Raw genomic sequence first — 19,678 nt, 5'->3', positions numbered from 1 at the left:
CGCGGCCTTAATATTATATTAAATTAGTATTATTATATATTAAATATCGAAATTCAAATATTTATTCTCGAATATAAACTGTCCAAGCAATAGTTAAAATAATTCACAGTTGAATTCAAATATTTCGAGTGGAACTCCAACTTCATTTCAAACCTAACTTAAACCAAAAAATTTAAAATTTTAGAGCTCGAACTCAAATACACTTGATACGAGCTTCAAATATAATTGAATTAAATTAAAATTTTTATTGATATTTGATTCGATTCGATGGTTTACACCACAAAAGTTAAGTTCAATGTGTTAAAAACATTACTTAGTGGAGTAATTATCGATTGATAGGCCTCCAAATCAATCAACCAGCCCACTAATAACACTGAAGTATTGCCGATCTAATAGGCCAATAAAGCAGTAATATTTGCCGAACAAACGCTCTTTCAAGAAGTTCTAATAAACAATCAAGTGAATAGACAAGATGTATAGCTTACATGAAATATGGGATAAGCTGGCATAATTGGGCTTATAGTTTTTTCCTTGGTTTAAATGGCACTTTAAGCATTTTGGCAACAAAAATGTTCGAAGGTTTTCTAAATTTACTTGCAACTTTTACTTTCTTTCCAAGGACACCGACTGGGTCTTCTGAGTGCTGAAAGATCTTCCTCACAAACAGAGCGATGAAGAACCCCTCTTTATCTTCCACTATATCTGTCCTTAATAAATGTTCAGCTGGAAAATGATAAAAGAAAGAAAGATAGTCATGTAAAAGAATTTTATTTTATTTTTTTTATCTAAAGTACACATTTATGACTAAAATGTAAAAAACAGGGCCAAAATTTAGAGTGAGTCTTAACTTATCATACACATTATTTCACTACAAAAGACTTACATCCATCAAAAGTTGGGAGTCCCCGTCGAGGCCACTGTGGAAAAACCGTTTCCAGTTGAAAACCATGAGAAGAAGCAAGATGTAGAACCGAGTTAATTATGTCTTCATTCTCTATTTGATGGATGGAGCATGTGCTGTAAACAATTCTTTCAACTGCAGGAACTATAACAAATCCAAAACAAGTAGAATGATGTGATTTTGTTTGTGATCATACAATTCAGCTTGAACGAAGATTTACAAAACATGACATGGCTAATCCAAAAGAATCTTGTATGATATTGGGTATAAAAAGGTTTTGACGAGGCCAATTTGTTACCGAGGACCATGGAAACAACACACTATGCTAACGCAGGAATGATCTATCAGTATGTAGGCTTACAGGATAATGCATGTTCCAGAACCCTCTTCTGAAAACCCGCAAGCTTCCTAAGTCGCTTTATTTCGTCATCAAATTGACCTGGTTAAAAGAAGCATAAAATAAGATGTTATGGGCATGATGTGAGGATGAAAATACAAAGAACGATACACCTTCGGCTATAAAAGATTTTTCTCAAACAAATGATTTTTAAGTGACCATCTATTAAAAAATTGTATGTGTAGCCATATGCAGGGTGGTGCTAACAAAATCACATGACAGGAATCAACCGTGTGCCTCAGAGGCATAAAAAGTTGCACATTAAAGACAAAAACCCAAAAATCACCTGCTCTATATGAGGGGAGTAAATGGTCCAATCTATCTACAACAGTGCCAGACCCAGAACAAGACGGATCCAATAATATAGCACGAATCTGCAGAAAGAATATGTGAACAAAACATTTTAGGGAAATTCAACTTATAGAGTTTTTCTATGAGCATTCAACTATTAGTTGTTAGAATAAAATCAAAAGAGGTTTAACTCAATTCAAAAACCATTCACGATACCTTGGCACATGAAGGATCGCTTGGATTGAGGTTTAAGAAATCTTCATGCTTAACATTCACATCTAGGCAAGTTAAGTCTACCATCTGTCATCATAAATTGACTAAACACAAGTTAATAGACACTGCAATTAGCTAGAATGCTATCATTTGTGTCACATAACATTGGAACATCGAAGATAATTCACAACTGTTTCATATTTGAGAAGTTAATTTCAAATAAATTAAAATCATTTTGAGCAAAGTTTTCAATTGAATTCTATTTTGAAAAAGGATACTCAAAGCCCCAGACAATATCACATTTTCTTTCAGGCGCTTGACCCTTTTTTCGTCACGCTCACAAGCTATAATTTTTCCTGTACCCTTCATAAGAGCGGCAAGGTGGAGAGTTTTGTTCCCCGGAGCTGCACAAGCATCAATGACCTTAAAAAGTACACTTACGTCAAGCAACATCTAAATATGAAATTGAACGAAACGTGAGGGGTGACATCATAAGTACCACACCTCCCATCCTGGTTCAGGTCCAAGGGCTACAGCAACCATGGAACTTCCTTTACCCTACAAACCAAAAGCAAAAAACACATTTATGATTCATGATAATATATATTCTTCTGGCATAAATATTATGCAAGGAGATATTAGCCTGACTCTTTCCATAATACCTGCAGAAAGACACTTCCATTCACGATTAGAGGATGATTGTGCAAATCAGTACGTGGTTGGAGAATTAACAAATCAGGAATCATATCATCCTTTTTTACCTGATTGGCATATGTAATAGTCAAAGTTCTGTCGGTAAAATTTGTCACTTAAACAGAATTTATACTTAATCGAAAAACAAAAACATATCACCTTAATTTCAATCTTTTTCCAGAAATAATATTTTTATCATCTTCTATATTTCCCAAAATAATGATTACATTAACTTATTTTTTCACCATTTACTAAAAATATTAAAGTATACTATTATTTTAATTCATCATTTTATATTTTAAAATTTTGAAAATATCTCACTCTAATCCATCATTCACGCTAATCTGCTCACAAAATAATATATGATTTAATAATATTTACCAAACATAATGTTACATTATTAAACATGCGCCTGAAAACCTTCTCAGAAAATAGCAACATACTTTTGATCTCCCAAAATCATTTCTCAAAATCTTTCCTAACAAATATTTTTCCAAAACAATAAATGTAAAACCAACCATTGCGAATGTTTTTGGTTGAACCAGATACCAAGGCTAACTTTTTGAAAATCATGTCATTATTATATCGTATTAATTTATCATTCAGCAACAGTTTGGACTATACTTAAGTAAATCGAACAAAGAACCCCGTATTCTGCCACACCATCGAGGAAGACACGATGCAATACCAGGCAAGAAAAAGGTATTCACTTTGAAGTCAATATAAGTCAAAGGGCATACCTTGTACTGTTTCCTTAATTCACTAATAACTGATTCTGTGTCCATCTTCAGAGTATTTACGCGAGCAAATCGTGGCTTCTGTAAATCTGCGGAGTCTCGTACCAAAAATATTAAGGCGTTATTATTACAATGAAACAACTATCAAGGCAATGCATGTCTAATTGCCTACATAAACGTCCTTTTTCACACTCGATTTAAAGCAAGACACTTTCCAGGGTGTATCACACATGAGAGAATATGTATGACTGAAATTTTCAACTTTTAGCTGCCTCAAGACGGTTAAGACCAAGACTAATCTCTATGAGATCATCAGAAGAACCCAGTAGAGTTTTCCAAGACAGGGACAGAACAAATGAAAGTTTAATCAATAAAAATCAAAAACTTGAAATGGTAACAAACAAAGTAATTTCTTCAATCTTCCGACCATAACTCCAGATTTCTACACTCTTGATAATGTAATAAAAAAAAAAGATAAAAAGAAGCAAACAGCAAGAAGATACGTACCACTGATTTTATCAAGAACCACCAAATCTTTTACTTCTTTTGCTCCATTACGAGATAAAATCTGTGACAATGCCGATTGCAATGCATCCTTTTTCAGCATAACATATCTTTCTGCATCACCAGTTAATGTACCCTCCTACAAAAAATAACTTTGAAGCCAAATAATAACGCCAAAAAACATAAGAACGGAACAAATGGAGAAAAATACAGAAACACGAAAATTGATGCTAGCAGAAATGAAACTACAACTAAAACATATAATGCCAACCATGCTATTTTGCACTCACTATACCAGATTAATAAATAACGCCAAAAACAATTTACCTGACCAAAAAGAGTATCATATGTAATTATATATATTAATTCCTTCTGCCTCTGTAAAACAAGTACCACAATCAGTACGGCATTGTAGATTGTGAAATGCTATCACCAAAACATTAACATGATCAACAGAGAAACACACAAGCAATTCAATCAGGGAATTCGACTCATTTCATACAGTACATTCTGAATATATAATTTAAGCATATATTATCCTCTTCCTCAATCACCTTCCACTTAGCACTTAGAATATTTGCATCATCTAACACATCCTTGATAACTGAGAGATCTGCACACCCAAAACAAAGCACAGAGATACAATAATCTCCCTTAGAATATAATATTCTTCTAAAAAACCAGTAAAAGAATCAGTAAAATGAAGATACTTCAATGCGTGTCTGGCTAGCTTACGCTTGAGTGTTTCACAAACCAGAGCAAAGGTAGCTTTCTTGTTTCTGATTGAAGGACTGTAAACTAAAGTTTTGATAGAACCGACGGCTCGCTGCCTAGCGTCACCCTGGAGTGTGCTGCGCAATACCTTAGCGGCTTCTCTCCGCGCGAAGTAAGCGGAGCGTTCAGCGTTGGTACGCCGCTTGTTCACCGGCTCCGCATAATTTTTCTCCGTTTTTTGCGTTTTCCGGCTAGAAATCGGCTCCCTCCGCGGCATGGCTCAATCTTTGAGCAGCGGAATCGAGGGAAGAGGTGAGAGTTCAGAAATTACAGTAGGTTTTCCCAGTGTACTAGAAACTTGGTTCCAAATTGAGTTGTTAAATCGCATATCGAACACCCGCTTCCTGCAATTTACGAAATTATCCATCAGGGTCAACACAAACATGTGCCAAATATATTATTAATACAGTAATAATACTAAAACAATCGAAGTGGGAAATTATTGCCAACCTTTTTTTGGAAAAAATAATTTAGGAACGTCCTTATTTTTTGAGTGTTTTGGATAAATTCAAATATCAATACATTAATATGCAAATCACATTAACAATTTTTATTAACAGATTTAAAGCTGAAAATGACAGAGAGATTGAGAACAATTGAACTTATGACTTATTAGTAGATGATCATCATATCTTACAATCTAAGTTACCTTGAAATGGCGTCGAAATTATATTTTAGTTATCATTCAAGGTTTTTTATATTATTTGTATGGTACTAACTTTTTTTCCGAAGATAAAATTTAAATTTTAAAATGACATCTCGAGTTCGAAACTTAATTATAACATACTCTTTCCTCAACTAAAAAATATTTATTTTACATATTCTCACATTAAAAGTTGATATTCCCGTTGTTTAGTAAATTTTACTATTTTCCTCCTGGCAAAAATAATTAGAGCATAAAGTTGTAAAATATAATTTCATGAATCCTGTACGATGACACTATATTATTTAAATAATATTAATTGTTTAATGATATCTGATAATGACACGACACTTCTTCTATGTTTTCACATTTTCCCAGTAAGTTTCACTAATTGTATATATAAGCTCTACAGGTTTTATAACACAACAAATTAGTATTAAATATTGAATTACTCGATTAAATCTATAGTAGAATTCTTTTTTTTTTTTTTTTGCATGTTTCAAAAGTATTTTAATAAAATAATCAAGTTTAAGGTTGTATTTAGATTTAAGAAGTTGTGTTCGGATTACAAGATTTGATTTGATGTACGAATTTCAAACTACACTTATTTCAAATATATTTGAAAATTAATGGATCGATCTGAGTACAACCAAAAAATATTTTAAAAAATGATTTGAAAATCACCGCAAGATGATAAATTCAGGATGTGAAATTATTTATCATCTGAATTTATTATTATAATTTCAAAATTAACTCCAAATCAATCAATCAATCAATCAAAATACTAACTTAAACATCTCAAGCTTGAAGATTAACGTTATTATATCAATTCAATGCAATACTTAATTGATATGACAGTATTATAATCTAACACAAAATAACTTGTCATTCCTTGTCCATTCAATCAATTTAATTGATCCTAAAAATAGCAATAATGTTGATCTTGAATGTGTGTATTTTTTCAATGTAGTCTTCGATTCTTGCTTTGGCAGAGTAGATTACTTCTCTTGCTAAATAAAAGAGAGGTGAAATCTCAGTAAAGAAAAGAGGAAAAAAAATGTTTTCATCTATCTCGATCAGTTTCTCAGAACGTTGAAAATCCAGACCGACTCAGAAATCCATAAATCTCGAGTCTTTCATAACCACCACAAAATGTAAACCTATTCCGTCTCTGTGGTTTGTTCTCTGAAGCATTGGTCCTTTAAATCTGAATAGATTTAATTGTATTGGCAACTATTATTTACATTTTTTTAGTTTTTGATATTATTTTGATTTGGATATTTCAGCCCTATTTGTTTTTTTCCCTAACTTTTAGATTTTGCATTTTTTTGTCTGTTTGGATAAATTTGAAATCCCATTTCGTCTCTAAAGTATTTTTCAGAATAAAAGAGGGCATGAGTTGATATATATTATGAATAATATGAATTTACTCAACAGGGAGAGTCAACACATTAAATTGTCACAAAATTGGGTTCGGTCGACCCTACCTCTGTGGGCACTGCCTGCAGGGGTCGATCCAACGGCTCGGATTTTTTCGAGCCAATTTTTTTTTTTTTACAGGGAGGTGGGCCCGGATCACTCATGTGGAGTGATCCGGGCCGTTCATTGCCCGTGCAGGCACTGCTTGTACGGGTAGGTTGAAACAAACCACAAAATTGATATATACACGTCGATGACTATAACTCATCTAACACCAAAGTCCCAATTTTAAGACTCGATATCTCGTTCGAAACTCAATTTTAACATATTCCACTTACTCAAAAAAATAAATAAATAAATAATAATAAATTTTTATATTGTCCCCTTGTGAAAATTTGATATATTTCCCAAGCACGAGACTGCTATCATAAATAAAATTACTAGTCTACTTACGTTCGACTTGGTCATGAACCATAATCGATCATACACAAGATGATTATGAATTGGTTTCTTTAAAAATTTAAAGAATAACAAAATTCTTAAAATATATAATCCGATATCCTCCTTTAATTTTCAACGCATTAAATCGTCACAAACTTGATTTTTTGTAATGACATTCGACATCAATATCTCAAATTTAAGACTTTATAAATAAAAATACACTTGTACACATGTATTCTATTGTCCCGTTGTGAAAGAGCCTTATATTGTCCAAGCACGAGACTACTAGCAGACTTTCACTCCCCAAAGGAAGAATCACTTAGTCTTCCCACAAGTCGTCCATGACATGCCCCACCCACACTCGTCCACTTGTCGCAAGTTCCCCGTCAGTGAAACGCATTAAAATGTAATTGGTTGGATGATGTAAGTATATTATATACATGTCTGTATGTATGTTTTTTGAAAGAAACAAATTTTAATCTTAATCGAGCTGGGCAATGTTAGGCAATTCTTGGGCCCAACCCTCAGTTTCTTAGCCACCACTGATCGAACAGCAATAACCTGCAGCAACCATGAAGCTTCTTCCTACATAATAGGAAGCTTACCGAGAAAACGAAAGAACAAAAGCATCATCGACTGAGCTCTCACGCTGTCATGTAATATATATACATACACGCAAATGCACACTTCATCACTACACGATCATGGATAATACTTATATGGTTGCAAAGGCGCTAGGCGCCGCTTTCACCTCGCAGAACTCATCTGCGGGCAGCACTTTATCCCCCGAGACGAGCCTCGAGCTGTCCGATTTCTTTGAGTTTAATGACTGGATTGATGAGAATGATCCAGCGTTTCTCTCCTTCACAGAAGAATATGGTCATCTGCAGAATCCAGTCTTTACGTCTCATGATACGGAAGTTAATTCTACTGAAATTAGCATCAGCAACAAGATTCATGATGATGGGATTATGAACAACGGTAAGCAAGTCACTGTAAAGCATAAAAATGATGTCATTTCTTGAGTTATTGTATATATGATATAACAGAGAGTTCTGTCAACAGTACTTAACTATATATAAGGGGGTTATACGTAAGTGATATATGTGTGTGTGTGTGTTTTTGGTATTACCAGGAGACAGTGGAAGTGGGAAGGAGAAGAAAGAAATCAGAGACAAAGTTGCTTTTAGAACCAAGTCACAGATTGAGATATTGGATGATGGATTCAAGTGGAGGAAGTACGGAAAAAAGATGGTGAAAAATAGCCCAAATCCAAGGTAAAAAAAAAAAAAGAAAAAAGTTATACACAATCATGATCTTTCTAGTTTCAATCTTTTCTCACCAGTCAACAAAAATATTCGCCACTAAAATTTGGCTAATTGGTTGACGACATCTTGAACCTGAACGAATCAATCACATATACAGCTTTGTCTACAATTCGTATAGAGCAACTAAAATCGATCCGCTTGTTTTCTTGTATCGAAGAGTAACAATATGATGTAATCGATAGGAACTACTTCAAGTGCTCGGTCGAAGGGTGCCCAGTGAAAAAAAGAGTCGAAAGGGACAAAGATGATCCACATTACGTTGTAACAACATACGAGGGGATCCATAACCACCAAGGTCCTTACCTCTGAGTTTCAGCAAGGGAATTTCATAGATTTTCTCTCTCAATCTACCAATGAGCTGTGTATACTTCTCCAAGAAGTAGAGTCAATGGTTCGGATTTCTTTTTGGTCATGATTCTGAACCCATGGGTTTTTAAAAGTCGGTGGATTCCTAATATTTTACAGTATGTATAGGGCCTTTCAGCTCATGTAAGAAGAAGACATGCAATATATGTATAAGGTTGTTTCCTTCGACCTTTGTCATGGTAGAGTTATTTTTTCTTTATCATAATCAATACTTCTCATGCTATATATTATATATGCTCTCTCTTTTTCACATAGAACTGTGTACATGTATGAAAGACATGGGGAGATCATACAACGAATCCGTTCAATAGTTTGAATAAACCATTTTCGGAAAGTACTAACAAAAACCCCTCATTATAGTCTTGATTTCTTGCATTAGCCAAAGGGAATGGGGCCAACAGATACACAGTTTGAAAGAAGGGCGATCGTAAAATCGATGATTTTAGCCGGGAGGGAAAAGTCAACGAGACGACTGCTCCTTCCCGGATTGACTAATTATGGAATTGACACAAGCTTATGATCATGTAAAAATATTTTAAACTGGAAGGTTTAAATCTTGTGTATGTACCGAATCACTATGGTTGTATGTCAACGAATGAATCAGATTCGCTAAGGAAAGGCTTGAGTTTGATCATATAGAGCCTTTCATACTACCGAGGGGGAGAATCACGAATATTCAAACTTTCAAATTGAATTGAGTTAATTTCTCAAGTTCAAAGATACAATCCCTCTCAAGGAAATCCAAAGCAAGTGCAACAATCGTGATCTTACTGTATGCATAATTCTAGAAGAAACTTAGGAATGCTTTTTAATCAACTTCGAAGACTGCAGGTTCAAACATGGCTGCCACTCCATGGCCTTAAAATGCTGGGGAAAATATTCTAAGTAGAAATCACACACTGAATAGTTTGTTCAAATTATACATATTTATTTAATTAAGTTCCCATTAAATTATATGCAAAATATAATTAATCATTCAGAAGTCTAAAAGAAAATATGCATAGAAGGATAGAGGCCCTCTGGAAGTGCAAGAGTTGATTAGTTGTCTCGTCAAATAACAGTAACGTAATCCACTTACAACAAACGATTCAGTAGTCAAACGGGCAGACTATTGACCTTCATTTTTGCGTAATTCCAGTTGCATAACTAGTATTGGTGCCAATAATGGAAGTGTGTCTGACTATACATTTCTCTCTCGAGAAATATAAACGAATAGGTCGGAAATTAAAAAGAAAACGACGGTGGAAATGGAAAATGATAAACTCTTATTATTGGAACATTAGTATGATCATGTAAGGTTAAACACAAAAGTTCTCGGATTTCAAGTTAAGAACAAACTAAGTGAAATCCTCTCAGGTTGAGTAGTTTGATGCAATTACAATGTAAAATGAGCTTTCGCCAGGAACATACAAGAAGAGAGAGACATTTCAAGAAACACAAGTGCTAAGAACTTAGAGAAATTTTACTGAGTTCCGATGTACTAAATACACAACTGACTAAATTTGTCTCGGAAGGAACAAATTTCTAGTTGTTTACTGGCATTGTATATCATTTCATTATTATCATGAATCCCCGACTAATAGTCAGGGGGACTGCTATTCCTATTACAAAAGGAAAACAATATTTAGCTAGGGTAGACAAATAATAAACAATATGGCAGAAAAAACAATAGCAAGGGTAAGTATTCAAGCAAAAATGGTGTCAAGAATAGAAAAGTTGGTCCGGTCCATATTGGATGATGACTTGTAAAAGTTCACGACTATGAAACTTTCCTACCTAGCAATTTCAAAGAATTTCACTTTGTACAATAAAGAAACTACCATAATTTGCCACTTAAGTGAAGACCGTGTCAAACCTTTTAGAATCTTCCTCGAAGAATACTCAAAATAAATAATCTTCCCCTGAGAAACTGATGCCTAGGTTTAGTGATTCAAAAGTATAAAGAGATCATGCAGATTCCTCATCAGATTACCAATCAAATGGCAGTTAAAACAACAATTAAACTACATCAATTATATGAGAACTTGTTTTAGGCCATAAAGCCGAAAAAGAGAACTCAAATCCAAAAGTTAACGTTTTACATATAGTCTCTTAATCTTACGAGTCAATCCGGAATTTCTTATGGAGCCTCTGTGAGATAACTTGCCTAACCCTTTAAACATCAAAACCCAGGACGACCCACTCTAAATGCCTTTCGTTCACACATTAATAATCTAAGCATGTATCTTAATAGAGAAACTATACTGTGAGCATTAACTATATCATAGATACAGATCTGATGTTAGTCCTTACCTAGATCAGTCCTTCCGCTTTGCTGACTCTCAAATAGAAAACCGATATTAGGTTTTAAGGCTGAGAGAAAAGTGCAAGCCCAAAAGCCCTGCATATTAGTTGGGGGTACCTCATAATTTTATCAGCCACTCCATAATTTTTTGTGGAGTTGTTGGACATTACAATTTGATACCTAAAATTGTTCCTTGATCATCACTAGGTATGCAACAAATCAAACTCCATAAATTTCTAGAGATAAATACAAAACAGAACTTCACAAAGAACAAGTATTTCGAAATTTCAACCACTTCATATCGGAATGAAATACATGATCTTACAAAATACTAAAATATGACTAGTTAAAAAAATACATCAATCTCTAGAATTAATCTTTGGAAAAAATCACTAGGAAACACGAGTATGGCTTTTAAATTCATCTCGACTGTTTAAATCCACAATGCCATCTGCTTCCGAGAATTGACTCAAATGGCTTATCTTCCAAATGTTGTTGTCAATAGAGCAAAGAAAAAATAAAACAATCAATACTTTCTCATCAGAATTCACAAGAGAAATAAAATTTCAACCCAAAATTCAATTAACAAAAACTTATCATACAGATAAGCATTCTCTGCACTTCTCCCCACTCCGAACCACACTTTTCTTTATCCCATAAACCTTTCAATAACTTATTTGAATACCACCTACACAAAGTCAAATTACGCACTAACTGGTTAGTGTTCCAAGAAATTTTTTCACACAAAAAGAAAATTATAAACCATAGTCTACCCAAAAAAAAATCCCCATTCACCACAAAATGTCGTATTTTTCGGAAATTCAAGCACAAAAGCTTCTAAAACAAAAACCCACAAAGAAAACAAGAAAAAGATTACCTTTTGAAACAGCTGTGATAGGCAGTCCTAAGATGAGCACAAAGTGAAGTTGCGGAAGTCGACGACCAATTCTTGTCCCTCTTTAGAATTCACATATCCACAGATTAATAGAATTCAATCATACAGCTGAACTGTTGGATTTCACTCCCCTTGATCACTCCAAAACACCGCTGCAATTTTCTTCGGGGGCAAATAATACCACGATTGATTTCTTGACATGTACTCCAGCTCTCTGGTGTGCGCCGTTTGCCTCATGTGGCGACGGAAAGTTCTGGACTTTCGATCTGAAGTCCAAAACAACGTAACCGATCCCAGCCCAATTTTCAATATGAGACCATTAATTCTTTACTCTTTAGCCCATTAATCCATAAATAAAATAACATAGCTATAATTTTTTATTGAAAAATGACATTTTTTGTCTCATTTGTTTCAATTTTTGGCATGTTAACAATTAATTTATTTTTTTTTTCAATTTTGATTATGCTAAGATGAATTTTATTTTTAATTTTATAATTTATATGCTTTATTTATTTTAATCTTTTTTCGACTCGAGCTTATAGTGTCTTCCAGCTAAAAAAGATCAAAAATAAAAGTTAAACAACTCTAATCAATTTTGCACCAATGACAATCAAATATAGCAACACATACATTTGTTAGAACTAAGGTTCTAAAAAGCGTGAAGCGCCCCGTAGCATGGATGTCAAGCTCTAAACTTTTTAAACTTAAGCGAGATTAGCACAGACTTAAACGTGAAAAAACGTTTTTTTTATTTTTAGTTTAATTGTAATTATCTCAAACCAACAAATAGATAAAATAATACATAAATATGATAAATTTAAGTCTGATTCATTAATTCTCATATTTATAAAAGCATAAAAATCTCAAAATTGTAATCTTTATTTGTTTTTGCAACTAGACCACATTAAAAAATGCTAAATATTTGTCAAATCATTATCATACATGCTTAATTATAATTAAAATTTAACAATAAATATCGAAATTATAAATCTAATTTATAATTTTAAAATAAAAAAACATACCTTCAAAATAAAAAATTTAAAAACAAATAGATTCGATTAATTATGTTTAACGCACTTAATTAAACACTTTAATTATACTTAATTCGGTCAAACTACCGTTGACCGTTTTTTTCCGCTTTTCTCTGAAGCGAAGCGTTTTTATCGAGTTTCAAACTTAAGCATGCTCGAGCTTTTTATAACACTAGTTAGGACTCCTTGTTTTCATGCTAGTCTTTGTGTAAATTTTGAGAATCAGTCTTGTTTGAATGAACTTTTTGATAATTAATGAAATTTCCTATAAAAAAAAATAAAAATGATCCACTTAATTTTTATATTTAACCCTTGAATCGGTCCGTGGGTGTATATCTTCAGCACCCCCGCCGTGTCTTGCTGGCCGAGATTCACATTTCACACTGTCTGTGGACTAAAAGGACAACAATGGCGGAGCAACAGAAACCAGGATACTCACAATTCAAAGGCCAGCCGCGGCTCCCCAAATTCGCCATTCCTACTCACTATGATCTCAGACTGAAGCCTGACCTCATCGCCTGCAAATTCGCTGGCGCCGTTAAAATCTCCGTTGATGTCGTTTCCGACACGAAGTTCCTTGTCCTCAACGCTGCCGAGCTATCCATCAATCCTAAATCCGTTATCTTCGCTGCGAATGATAAGGTGCCCTTGTTGTTGTCGTCATCGAATTGGCGCGTTCGCGTCCTCGTGATTTTTGTCAAAACCTAAGTTCCAATAGGGGAAAAACTTATATGTGTATTTTTGGATTTGACTAGGTTGTGGAATCGGTGGAAGTGGAGGTGTGTGAGGATGATGAGATAGCGGTCGTGGAGTTCAAGGAGAGTTTGCCCATTGGAGTCGGGTTTTTGAGCATGGAATTCGACGGGACACTGAACGATAGGATGAAAGGATTTTATAGAAGGTTATTTATTTTCTTTTTAACGCAGTCCTGCCTACTTTTGCATGCGCGTGGATTTTTCTACTTTGTCATCTTCATTCTGATATTGCCTTGAAAATAAGGGAAATTGTAACTTTATATCTGTCGTAGATGCAATGTGATAAAGTGCGTTGGAAAAGTTTTGGGGAATTTACTTGAATTTTGGATCAAATGCACTATACGGGAAACTTTTGTTTAACTACTATATATGTGCTACAGTAATAAAAAATGATAATGAGTATGATTATGTTTATCGGGGAACTCACCTTTCTGATTTTTTCACCAAATTCTAGCAGTGTGAAATGAGAAAAGGTGTCCCTCGAAGCCTCTTACTGTACACACCACACCCTTTCACTGTAGATGATGCTAAGAGAAATGAAAAGCTTACTTCTTGAATTGATTGCCCAATTTTCTGCTTTTTTCTTTACGGTGAACCTTTTGTTACTCTGTTCTTTTATGGGTCTTAATCGATTTAATGCCTTTATCAGCTCCTATGAACATAATGGTGAGAAGAAAAATATGGCTGTTACACAGTTTGAACCAGCTGATGCAAGGAGGTGCTTTCCATGTTGGGATGAGCCAGCTTGTAAGGTACTCCATAGATGTTTGTGGTGTATTCTATAAGAATTCTTTGCAGTAAATATTAGTTATTTAGTTCAATTAATTGTAGACCCAGTGTGATCGGGTTAATTTTATAATTTGTTGATACGGAGCTAAGTTCTATACACATCCTGAATGAGTTTTTCACATCTATTTCAGAAATGTGTGAGTTAAAAGGAGTAAGAACCAGAAATTGCCGCCTATTACTTGTCAGTCCTAATGGTCATCATAGGCTGTTTCTAGTATACTAGTTTGTGTGTACATAAGTCTTATTTATGCAGTCTCATTATCTAACCTGGACATGAATTCCATAAATCTAGTAGCGTGAAACTTGTTTAGATAGTGCAGTATGGATTGTACTTTTTCCTGCAATATAATGTAAATGCCTCATCAGTTATTAGGTTGCAGATATTACTCGATCTAACCTCATTTTTTAATTCAAATAATTGTTCTCGAGTGCTTGAAGAGTGAACCATATCCTTGATTTGTTTCATGTCTGCAATTCAGGCCACTTTCAAGATTACATTGGAAGTTCCTTCCGAACTAGTTGCTCTTTCAAATATGCCTGTCATTGAAGAAAAAGTGAATGGAGATCTCAAGACAGTGTATTATCAAGAATCACCAATCATGTCAACTTACTTGGTGGCAGTTGTTGTTGGCCTGTTTGATTACGTTGAAGATCATACACCTGATGGTGCAATTGCGACTTTCCTTTATCCTGTGTCAATACTATCTCATTAATATTACTTCATGTTTTTTATCGTCTAATTCCATGTTTCTTAGGAATTCTTGTGAGGGTATACTGCCAGGTTGGCAAAGCCAGTCAAGGAAAATTTGCCCTTAATGTTGCTGTTAAAACACTTGGCCTTTATAAAGAGTATGCTGTGAATTTCTATAGTTTCATCATCTGCAACACTCTGAATTGTGGAAATTATATTATTATCAAGCCTATAATTTGAGCTATTAAATATTAGTTAATTCTCATGCTATGCTTTCTTAGGGGATAACTGATTTTACATTGATACTTTGCTAAATTCAAAATACCCAGGTATTTTGAGGTGCCATATTCATTACCCAAATTGGACATGATTGCAATTCCTGATTTTGCTGCTGGGGCTATGGAGAACTATGGTCTTGTGACATACCGAGAAACAGCGTTGCTTTATGATGATAAGCATTCTGCGGCGGCAAATAAGCAGAGGGTGAACGAATGCTTATTATCATTAAGTTTCTATTTATTTCTTTGATAACTCTATGCACAATAAATATTTCATGGTCTTTGAGTCTCATATTCTTAGTGTGTAAATAATCGTCTCATCTTTTATTTAGGTTGCTATTGTTGTTGCTCATGAACTAGCACATCAGTGGTTTGGTAATCTCGTGACAATGGAATGGTGGACTCATTTATGGCTGAATGAGGGATTTGCTACATGGGTATCCATTTAATTCAAGTTTTAAGTGCTTGTTTGTACGTCATGGGGTCATTTACAATTTTATATGTTTGGCCTTTTTTATTATCAGGTTAGTTATTTAGCCGCTGATAGCTTGTTTCCAGAGTGGCAAGTTTGGACTCAGTTTCTTGAACAGAGTACAGAGGGACTTCGACTAGATGGGCTTGCAGAATCTCATCCCATTGAGGTACATGGCAGTTGTTGGGTTCATTGCACTTCCTACAATATAGCTTTTGTGGATCAAAATGGTTTACTGTCATTGGTTAAAGTGAAGCAGTTTAATTTTGTACTGAGTTGTTAAGACGTATCTTGAAATTTTAACTGAGTCGAATCTCTCTTCCCAGGTGGACATTAATCATGCTGGTGAAATTGATGAAATTTTTGATGCAATCAGTTACAGGAAGGGTGCGTCTGTCATTCGGATGCTACAAAGCTACCTTGGGCCTGAATGTTTTCAGGTTGATTATTTGGTTTCAAAATTTCTTTCATTTTCCAATATTTTAAATTTCAGCCAGTTTTAAAGTTGCAGCCCGTTAAATTGGTTTATGAACTGTATTTAGCTCTAAATTTGTTAGAATCGTCAATTTTAGAATCGTGAATTTATCCTCAGCAAAAAATATATAAAATTAGAAGTATTCTCCTCCTTATCATATTTGCTGGTAAACAGTATGTGGGTTGCGTAAAATTCTATTCACCTGACGTATGAAATAAAAAACGCTCGATTGTGTAAATGTTTGTTAAAGTCATCGAGGTTGTGCAGGAATGTTAAATATCTTTCTTTGCAGTTGTTCATAATAAAGTTGGTGTTGATTCTTGTGATTCTTCTAGAGGGCACTTGCATCATACATCAAAAGATATGCTTGCTCAAATGCAAAGACGGAAGATTTGTGGTCAGTTCTTCAGGAAGAATCTGGTGAACCTGTGAACAAGCTCATGAACTCTTGGACAAAGCAGAAAGGCTATCCTGTTGTTTCAGTGAAATTGAGAGACCACATTTTGGTGTTTGAGCAGGTTATCTGATGACACACTTGTATTATCGATTTTTGAGGAGATTGCTTTGTTTCCTATAACACTACCACTTTTCTTATGAACATTAAATAATTCATGGAAGATCTAACTGCTTGTCTCATTTATCAACAGTCACAATTTTTGCTCAGTGGTTCTCACGGTGATGGTCAATGGATAGTTCCAATAACTCTCTGCTGTGGCTCTTACGATTCCCGCAAAAGTTTCTTGTTGCAAACCAAAAATGATACTCTTGATGTAAAGGAACTTTTTAGTGGCACATCTGGTAGGACTTGGATTAAGATTAATGTGGATCAGACTAGTTTCTTTAGGGTGAGGTATGATGATGACTTATCAGCCATGCTAAGGGATGCAATAGAAAGAAAGTCTTTGTCAACCAGTGATAAATATGGTAGTTTTGATTTTCTGTTGTTTCTCATCTTTCTTGACGGTAGAGGGGATAATTTAACTTCGGTTTTTCTATTGAGCAGGAATATTGGATGATTATTACGCATTGTCCATGGCATGCCAGCAGTCCCTGACCTCTTTGCTGTCTTTGATGACTGCTTATCGTGAAGAGCATGATTACACTATCCTTTCAAACTTGATCGGTGTAAAGTTCTCAATTTAAAGTTGTGCTTTTATTTCAAATATTGGCTTTTCTCATAATCAATTTCCTCAACAGTTTACACAACATTTTGTTACTGCAGATTGCCTCTAAAGTTGCAAGAATTGTTGCTGATGCTGCTCCTGAATTGCTGGAAGATCTCAAATTATTTTTCATCAACCTTTTCCAGTATTCTGCAGAGTATGTTCATCATAGTTTTCCAATCATTTTCTTCAAAACACAGTTATATTCACTTGTTCTTGCATGCCCTTTTTGAGTCATCTCTTGTTCTGTAAATGTATACTTCAAACACACACATGCCTGGCTTCCGTTTGGGATTTGAATGACAATTAGTTCAGATTGCACAAGTCATCTTTGCACTGTCATGTTTTCATTTTCATGATTTCTGAAACGACCTCAAGAGGTCCTGCCATGTTCCAGTTAATCAAGACCTTTAATAACCCATAGATCCAAAAGTTCTATGTATTGATGATGTCTGGAAAAAGATTATCCACTGGCCGACACCAAAGTGTTATTTTATCAGGCCGAACGTCGCAACACTTTGTTCATGTAATATACTAATAACTATTTGTTTAGGGCTATAGAGCTGGTGTGTTCATCGATCCCTTAAGGCATAATAGTCACATATTGACATTTTTGCGCATGGTTCTATTTCTTTTCTTTTCATCAGGAGGCTTGGTTGGGATCCTAAACAAGGAGAAAGCCATCTTGATGCCATGTTACGAGGGGAGCTCTTGACCGCATTGGCTGCTTTTGGGCATGACACAACACTAGATGAAGGAAACAGGCGCTTTCACTTGTTTTTGGAAGACAGAAATACACCCGTTCTTCCTCCTGATTTGAGAAGGGTGAGTTGTTGGATTGGCTGCAGAGGATATCTATGAATGTTCGGTGTTTGCTAACAGCTCTCCCATTTGCCAGGCAGTATATGTTGCTGTAATGCATAACGTGAGTAAATCAAACAGATTTGGGTATGAATCTCTTCTAAAAGTCTATAGAGAGACCGACCTCAGCCAGGAGAAGACACGAATTTTAGGTTCAACATCACTATTTGGTGTACCTTTTATCATGAACAACTTTTGAAGCTCCTATAAAAGCTAATTTTTCCCACAGGTTCACTGGCGTCCTGCCGGGATCCTGAAATTATACAAGAATTTCTGAATTTTTTGTTTTCTCCTGAGGTACTGTTGATATGTTTGAGCGAATTTTCTTTTACTTTTCTTTCTGATTCTCTACTTATTTCTCTTACTTATGCAGGTAAGGAGTCAAGATGCTGTTTTTGGACTGTCAGTTAGCAAGGATGCTCGTGAAGTAGCTTGGAATTGGTTGCAAGTAAGTCTGCAGTTGCTGTCTGTGGATATATTTGCTTATGAATGTGACAAAGACAATAAAAAGAACATTGATTTTGTTTATGGTCTGTGTTGAAGATTTGCTTAATTAGGTGCTCCGTTTTCTTTTCCATAGTGGCCTAACCTAAACCCGTACTGGAGAGAGCACAATTTGTTGACTTTCATAAAACTTATCTGATGAGTTCATGGTGTTGCAAAAGAAAAACTTTCCCATGCCATTTTTAATACTTTTGTTATTGATGATTTGGTGTACAGCACAATTGGGATCAGATTTGTAAAACTTATGGTGCTGGATTCCTTATAACTCGCTTCATCAGTGCAATAGTATCACCGGTTTGTCTCTTTCTCCTGTGTACTTCAGTTATCTCCGCTTTTGGTATTTTTGAAGATTCTGGTGGTTCGTACATGACAATTTACGTTATTTGTTATGCTTCAGTTCTCTTCTTATGAGAAGGCTGAAGAAGTAGAACAATTTTTTGCAAGCCGAATGAAGCCTTACATTGCCAGGACGTTAAAGCAAAGCATTGAAAGGGTTCACATCAACACCGCATGGGTCAGAAGCATTCAAACTGAAAAACATCTCGCTGAAGCTGTGAAAGAGCTAGCATATAGGAAGTACTAGACACGGTTTTTTTAACAGTTTAGCTGTTAACGTTCTTGTTTCTTGCTGTGAAAACTTACAACAAAGCCTAAACCAATAAAATTACACATACACCAGCTATAATTTAATTATAAATGCTGATTTATTATTCCTCGTCTTAAGAATTTGGTATCAACCTGTTTTATATTTACTGGTTTGTGTTGATTGAGAT

General features: G+C 34.7%; 3 protein-coding genes and 1 long non-coding RNA gene across 6 annotated transcripts; 2 read left to right on the top strand and 2 right to left on the bottom strand.

The window, feature by feature from the left end:
• Positions 1–430: 430 nt before the first annotated feature.
• On the bottom strand, positions 431–4,827 carry LOC142555458 (25S rRNA (cytosine-C(5))-methyltransferase NSUN5). Of its 2 annotated transcripts, XM_075666326.1 has the most exons (13): positions 4,472–4,826; positions 4,291–4,349; positions 4,064–4,114; positions 3,740–3,875; positions 3,236–3,321; positions 2,465–2,563; positions 2,307–2,360; positions 2,081–2,225; positions 1,806–1,867; positions 1,585–1,672; positions 1,263–1,340; positions 884–1,045; positions 431–723 (listed from the first exon to the last, which is right to left on the bottom strand). In XM_075666326.1, exons 1-13 carry the CDS (start codon positions 4,725–4,727, stop codon positions 518–520), a joined length of 1,482 nt encoding a protein of 493 aa, XP_075522441.1. In that variant the 5' UTR covers positions 4,728–4,826; the 3' UTR covers positions 431–517. The 2 variants fall into 2 exon arrangements, with proteins under 2 accessions (XP_075522441.1, XP_075522442.1); XM_075666327.1 differs by lacking the exon at positions 4,064–4,114 and having other exon boundaries at positions 4,472–4,827.
• A 2,665-nt stretch (positions 4,828–7,492) lies between these two features.
• On the top strand, positions 7,493–8,875 carry LOC142555456 (putative WRKY transcription factor 75). Of its 2 annotated transcripts, none has more exons than XM_075666325.1 (3): positions 7,493–7,994; positions 8,152–8,290; positions 8,524–8,875. In XM_075666325.1, the coding sequence occupies exons 1-3, from the start codon at positions 7,718–7,720 to the stop codon at positions 8,648–8,650; spliced, it is 543 nt and encodes a 180-aa protein (XP_075522440.1). In that variant the 5' UTR covers positions 7,493–7,717; the 3' UTR covers positions 8,651–8,875. The 2 variants fall into 2 exon arrangements, with proteins under 2 accessions (XP_075522440.1, XP_075522439.1); XM_075666324.1 differs by having other exon boundaries at positions 7,498–7,994; positions 8,149–8,290.
• Positions 8,876–9,095: 220 nt separating this feature from the next.
• On the bottom strand, positions 9,096–12,188 carry LOC142555457 (uncharacterized). Its single transcript, XR_012822406.1, has 3 exons — positions 11,869–12,188; positions 11,000–11,679; positions 9,096–10,308 (listed from the first exon to the last, which is right to left on the bottom strand). It is a non-coding gene; the product is annotated as an uncharacterized LOC142555457 (long non-coding RNA).
• Positions 12,189–13,238: 1,050 nt separating this feature from the next.
• On the top strand, positions 13,239–19,621 carry LOC142555452 (aminopeptidase M1). The gene is made up of 19 exons (XM_075666320.1): positions 13,239–13,559; positions 13,673–13,818; positions 14,322–14,424; positions 14,941–15,127; positions 15,217–15,310; positions 15,482–15,635; positions 15,763–15,867; positions 15,955–16,071; positions 16,229–16,342; positions 16,713–16,895; positions 17,025–17,301; positions 17,381–17,502; positions 17,600–17,697; positions 18,188–18,365; positions 18,439–18,553; positions 18,631–18,698; positions 18,775–18,849; positions 19,122–19,199; positions 19,303–19,621. Exons 1-19 carry the CDS (start codon positions 13,326–13,328, stop codon positions 19,486–19,488), a joined length of 2,634 nt encoding a protein of 877 aa, XP_075522435.1. The 5' UTR covers positions 13,239–13,325; the 3' UTR covers positions 19,489–19,621.
• Positions 19,622–19,678: the final 57 nt, after the last annotated feature.

The sequence above is a fragment of the Primulina tabacum genome, chromosome 9, assembly GCF_025594145.1.
Source record: "Primulina tabacum isolate GXHZ01 chromosome 9, ASM2559414v2, whole genome shotgun sequence".
Lineage (NCBI taxonomy): Eukaryota > Viridiplantae > Streptophyta > Magnoliopsida > Lamiales > Gesneriaceae > Primulina > Primulina tabacum.
This window is presented reverse-complemented; position numbering and strand designations above follow the sequence as displayed.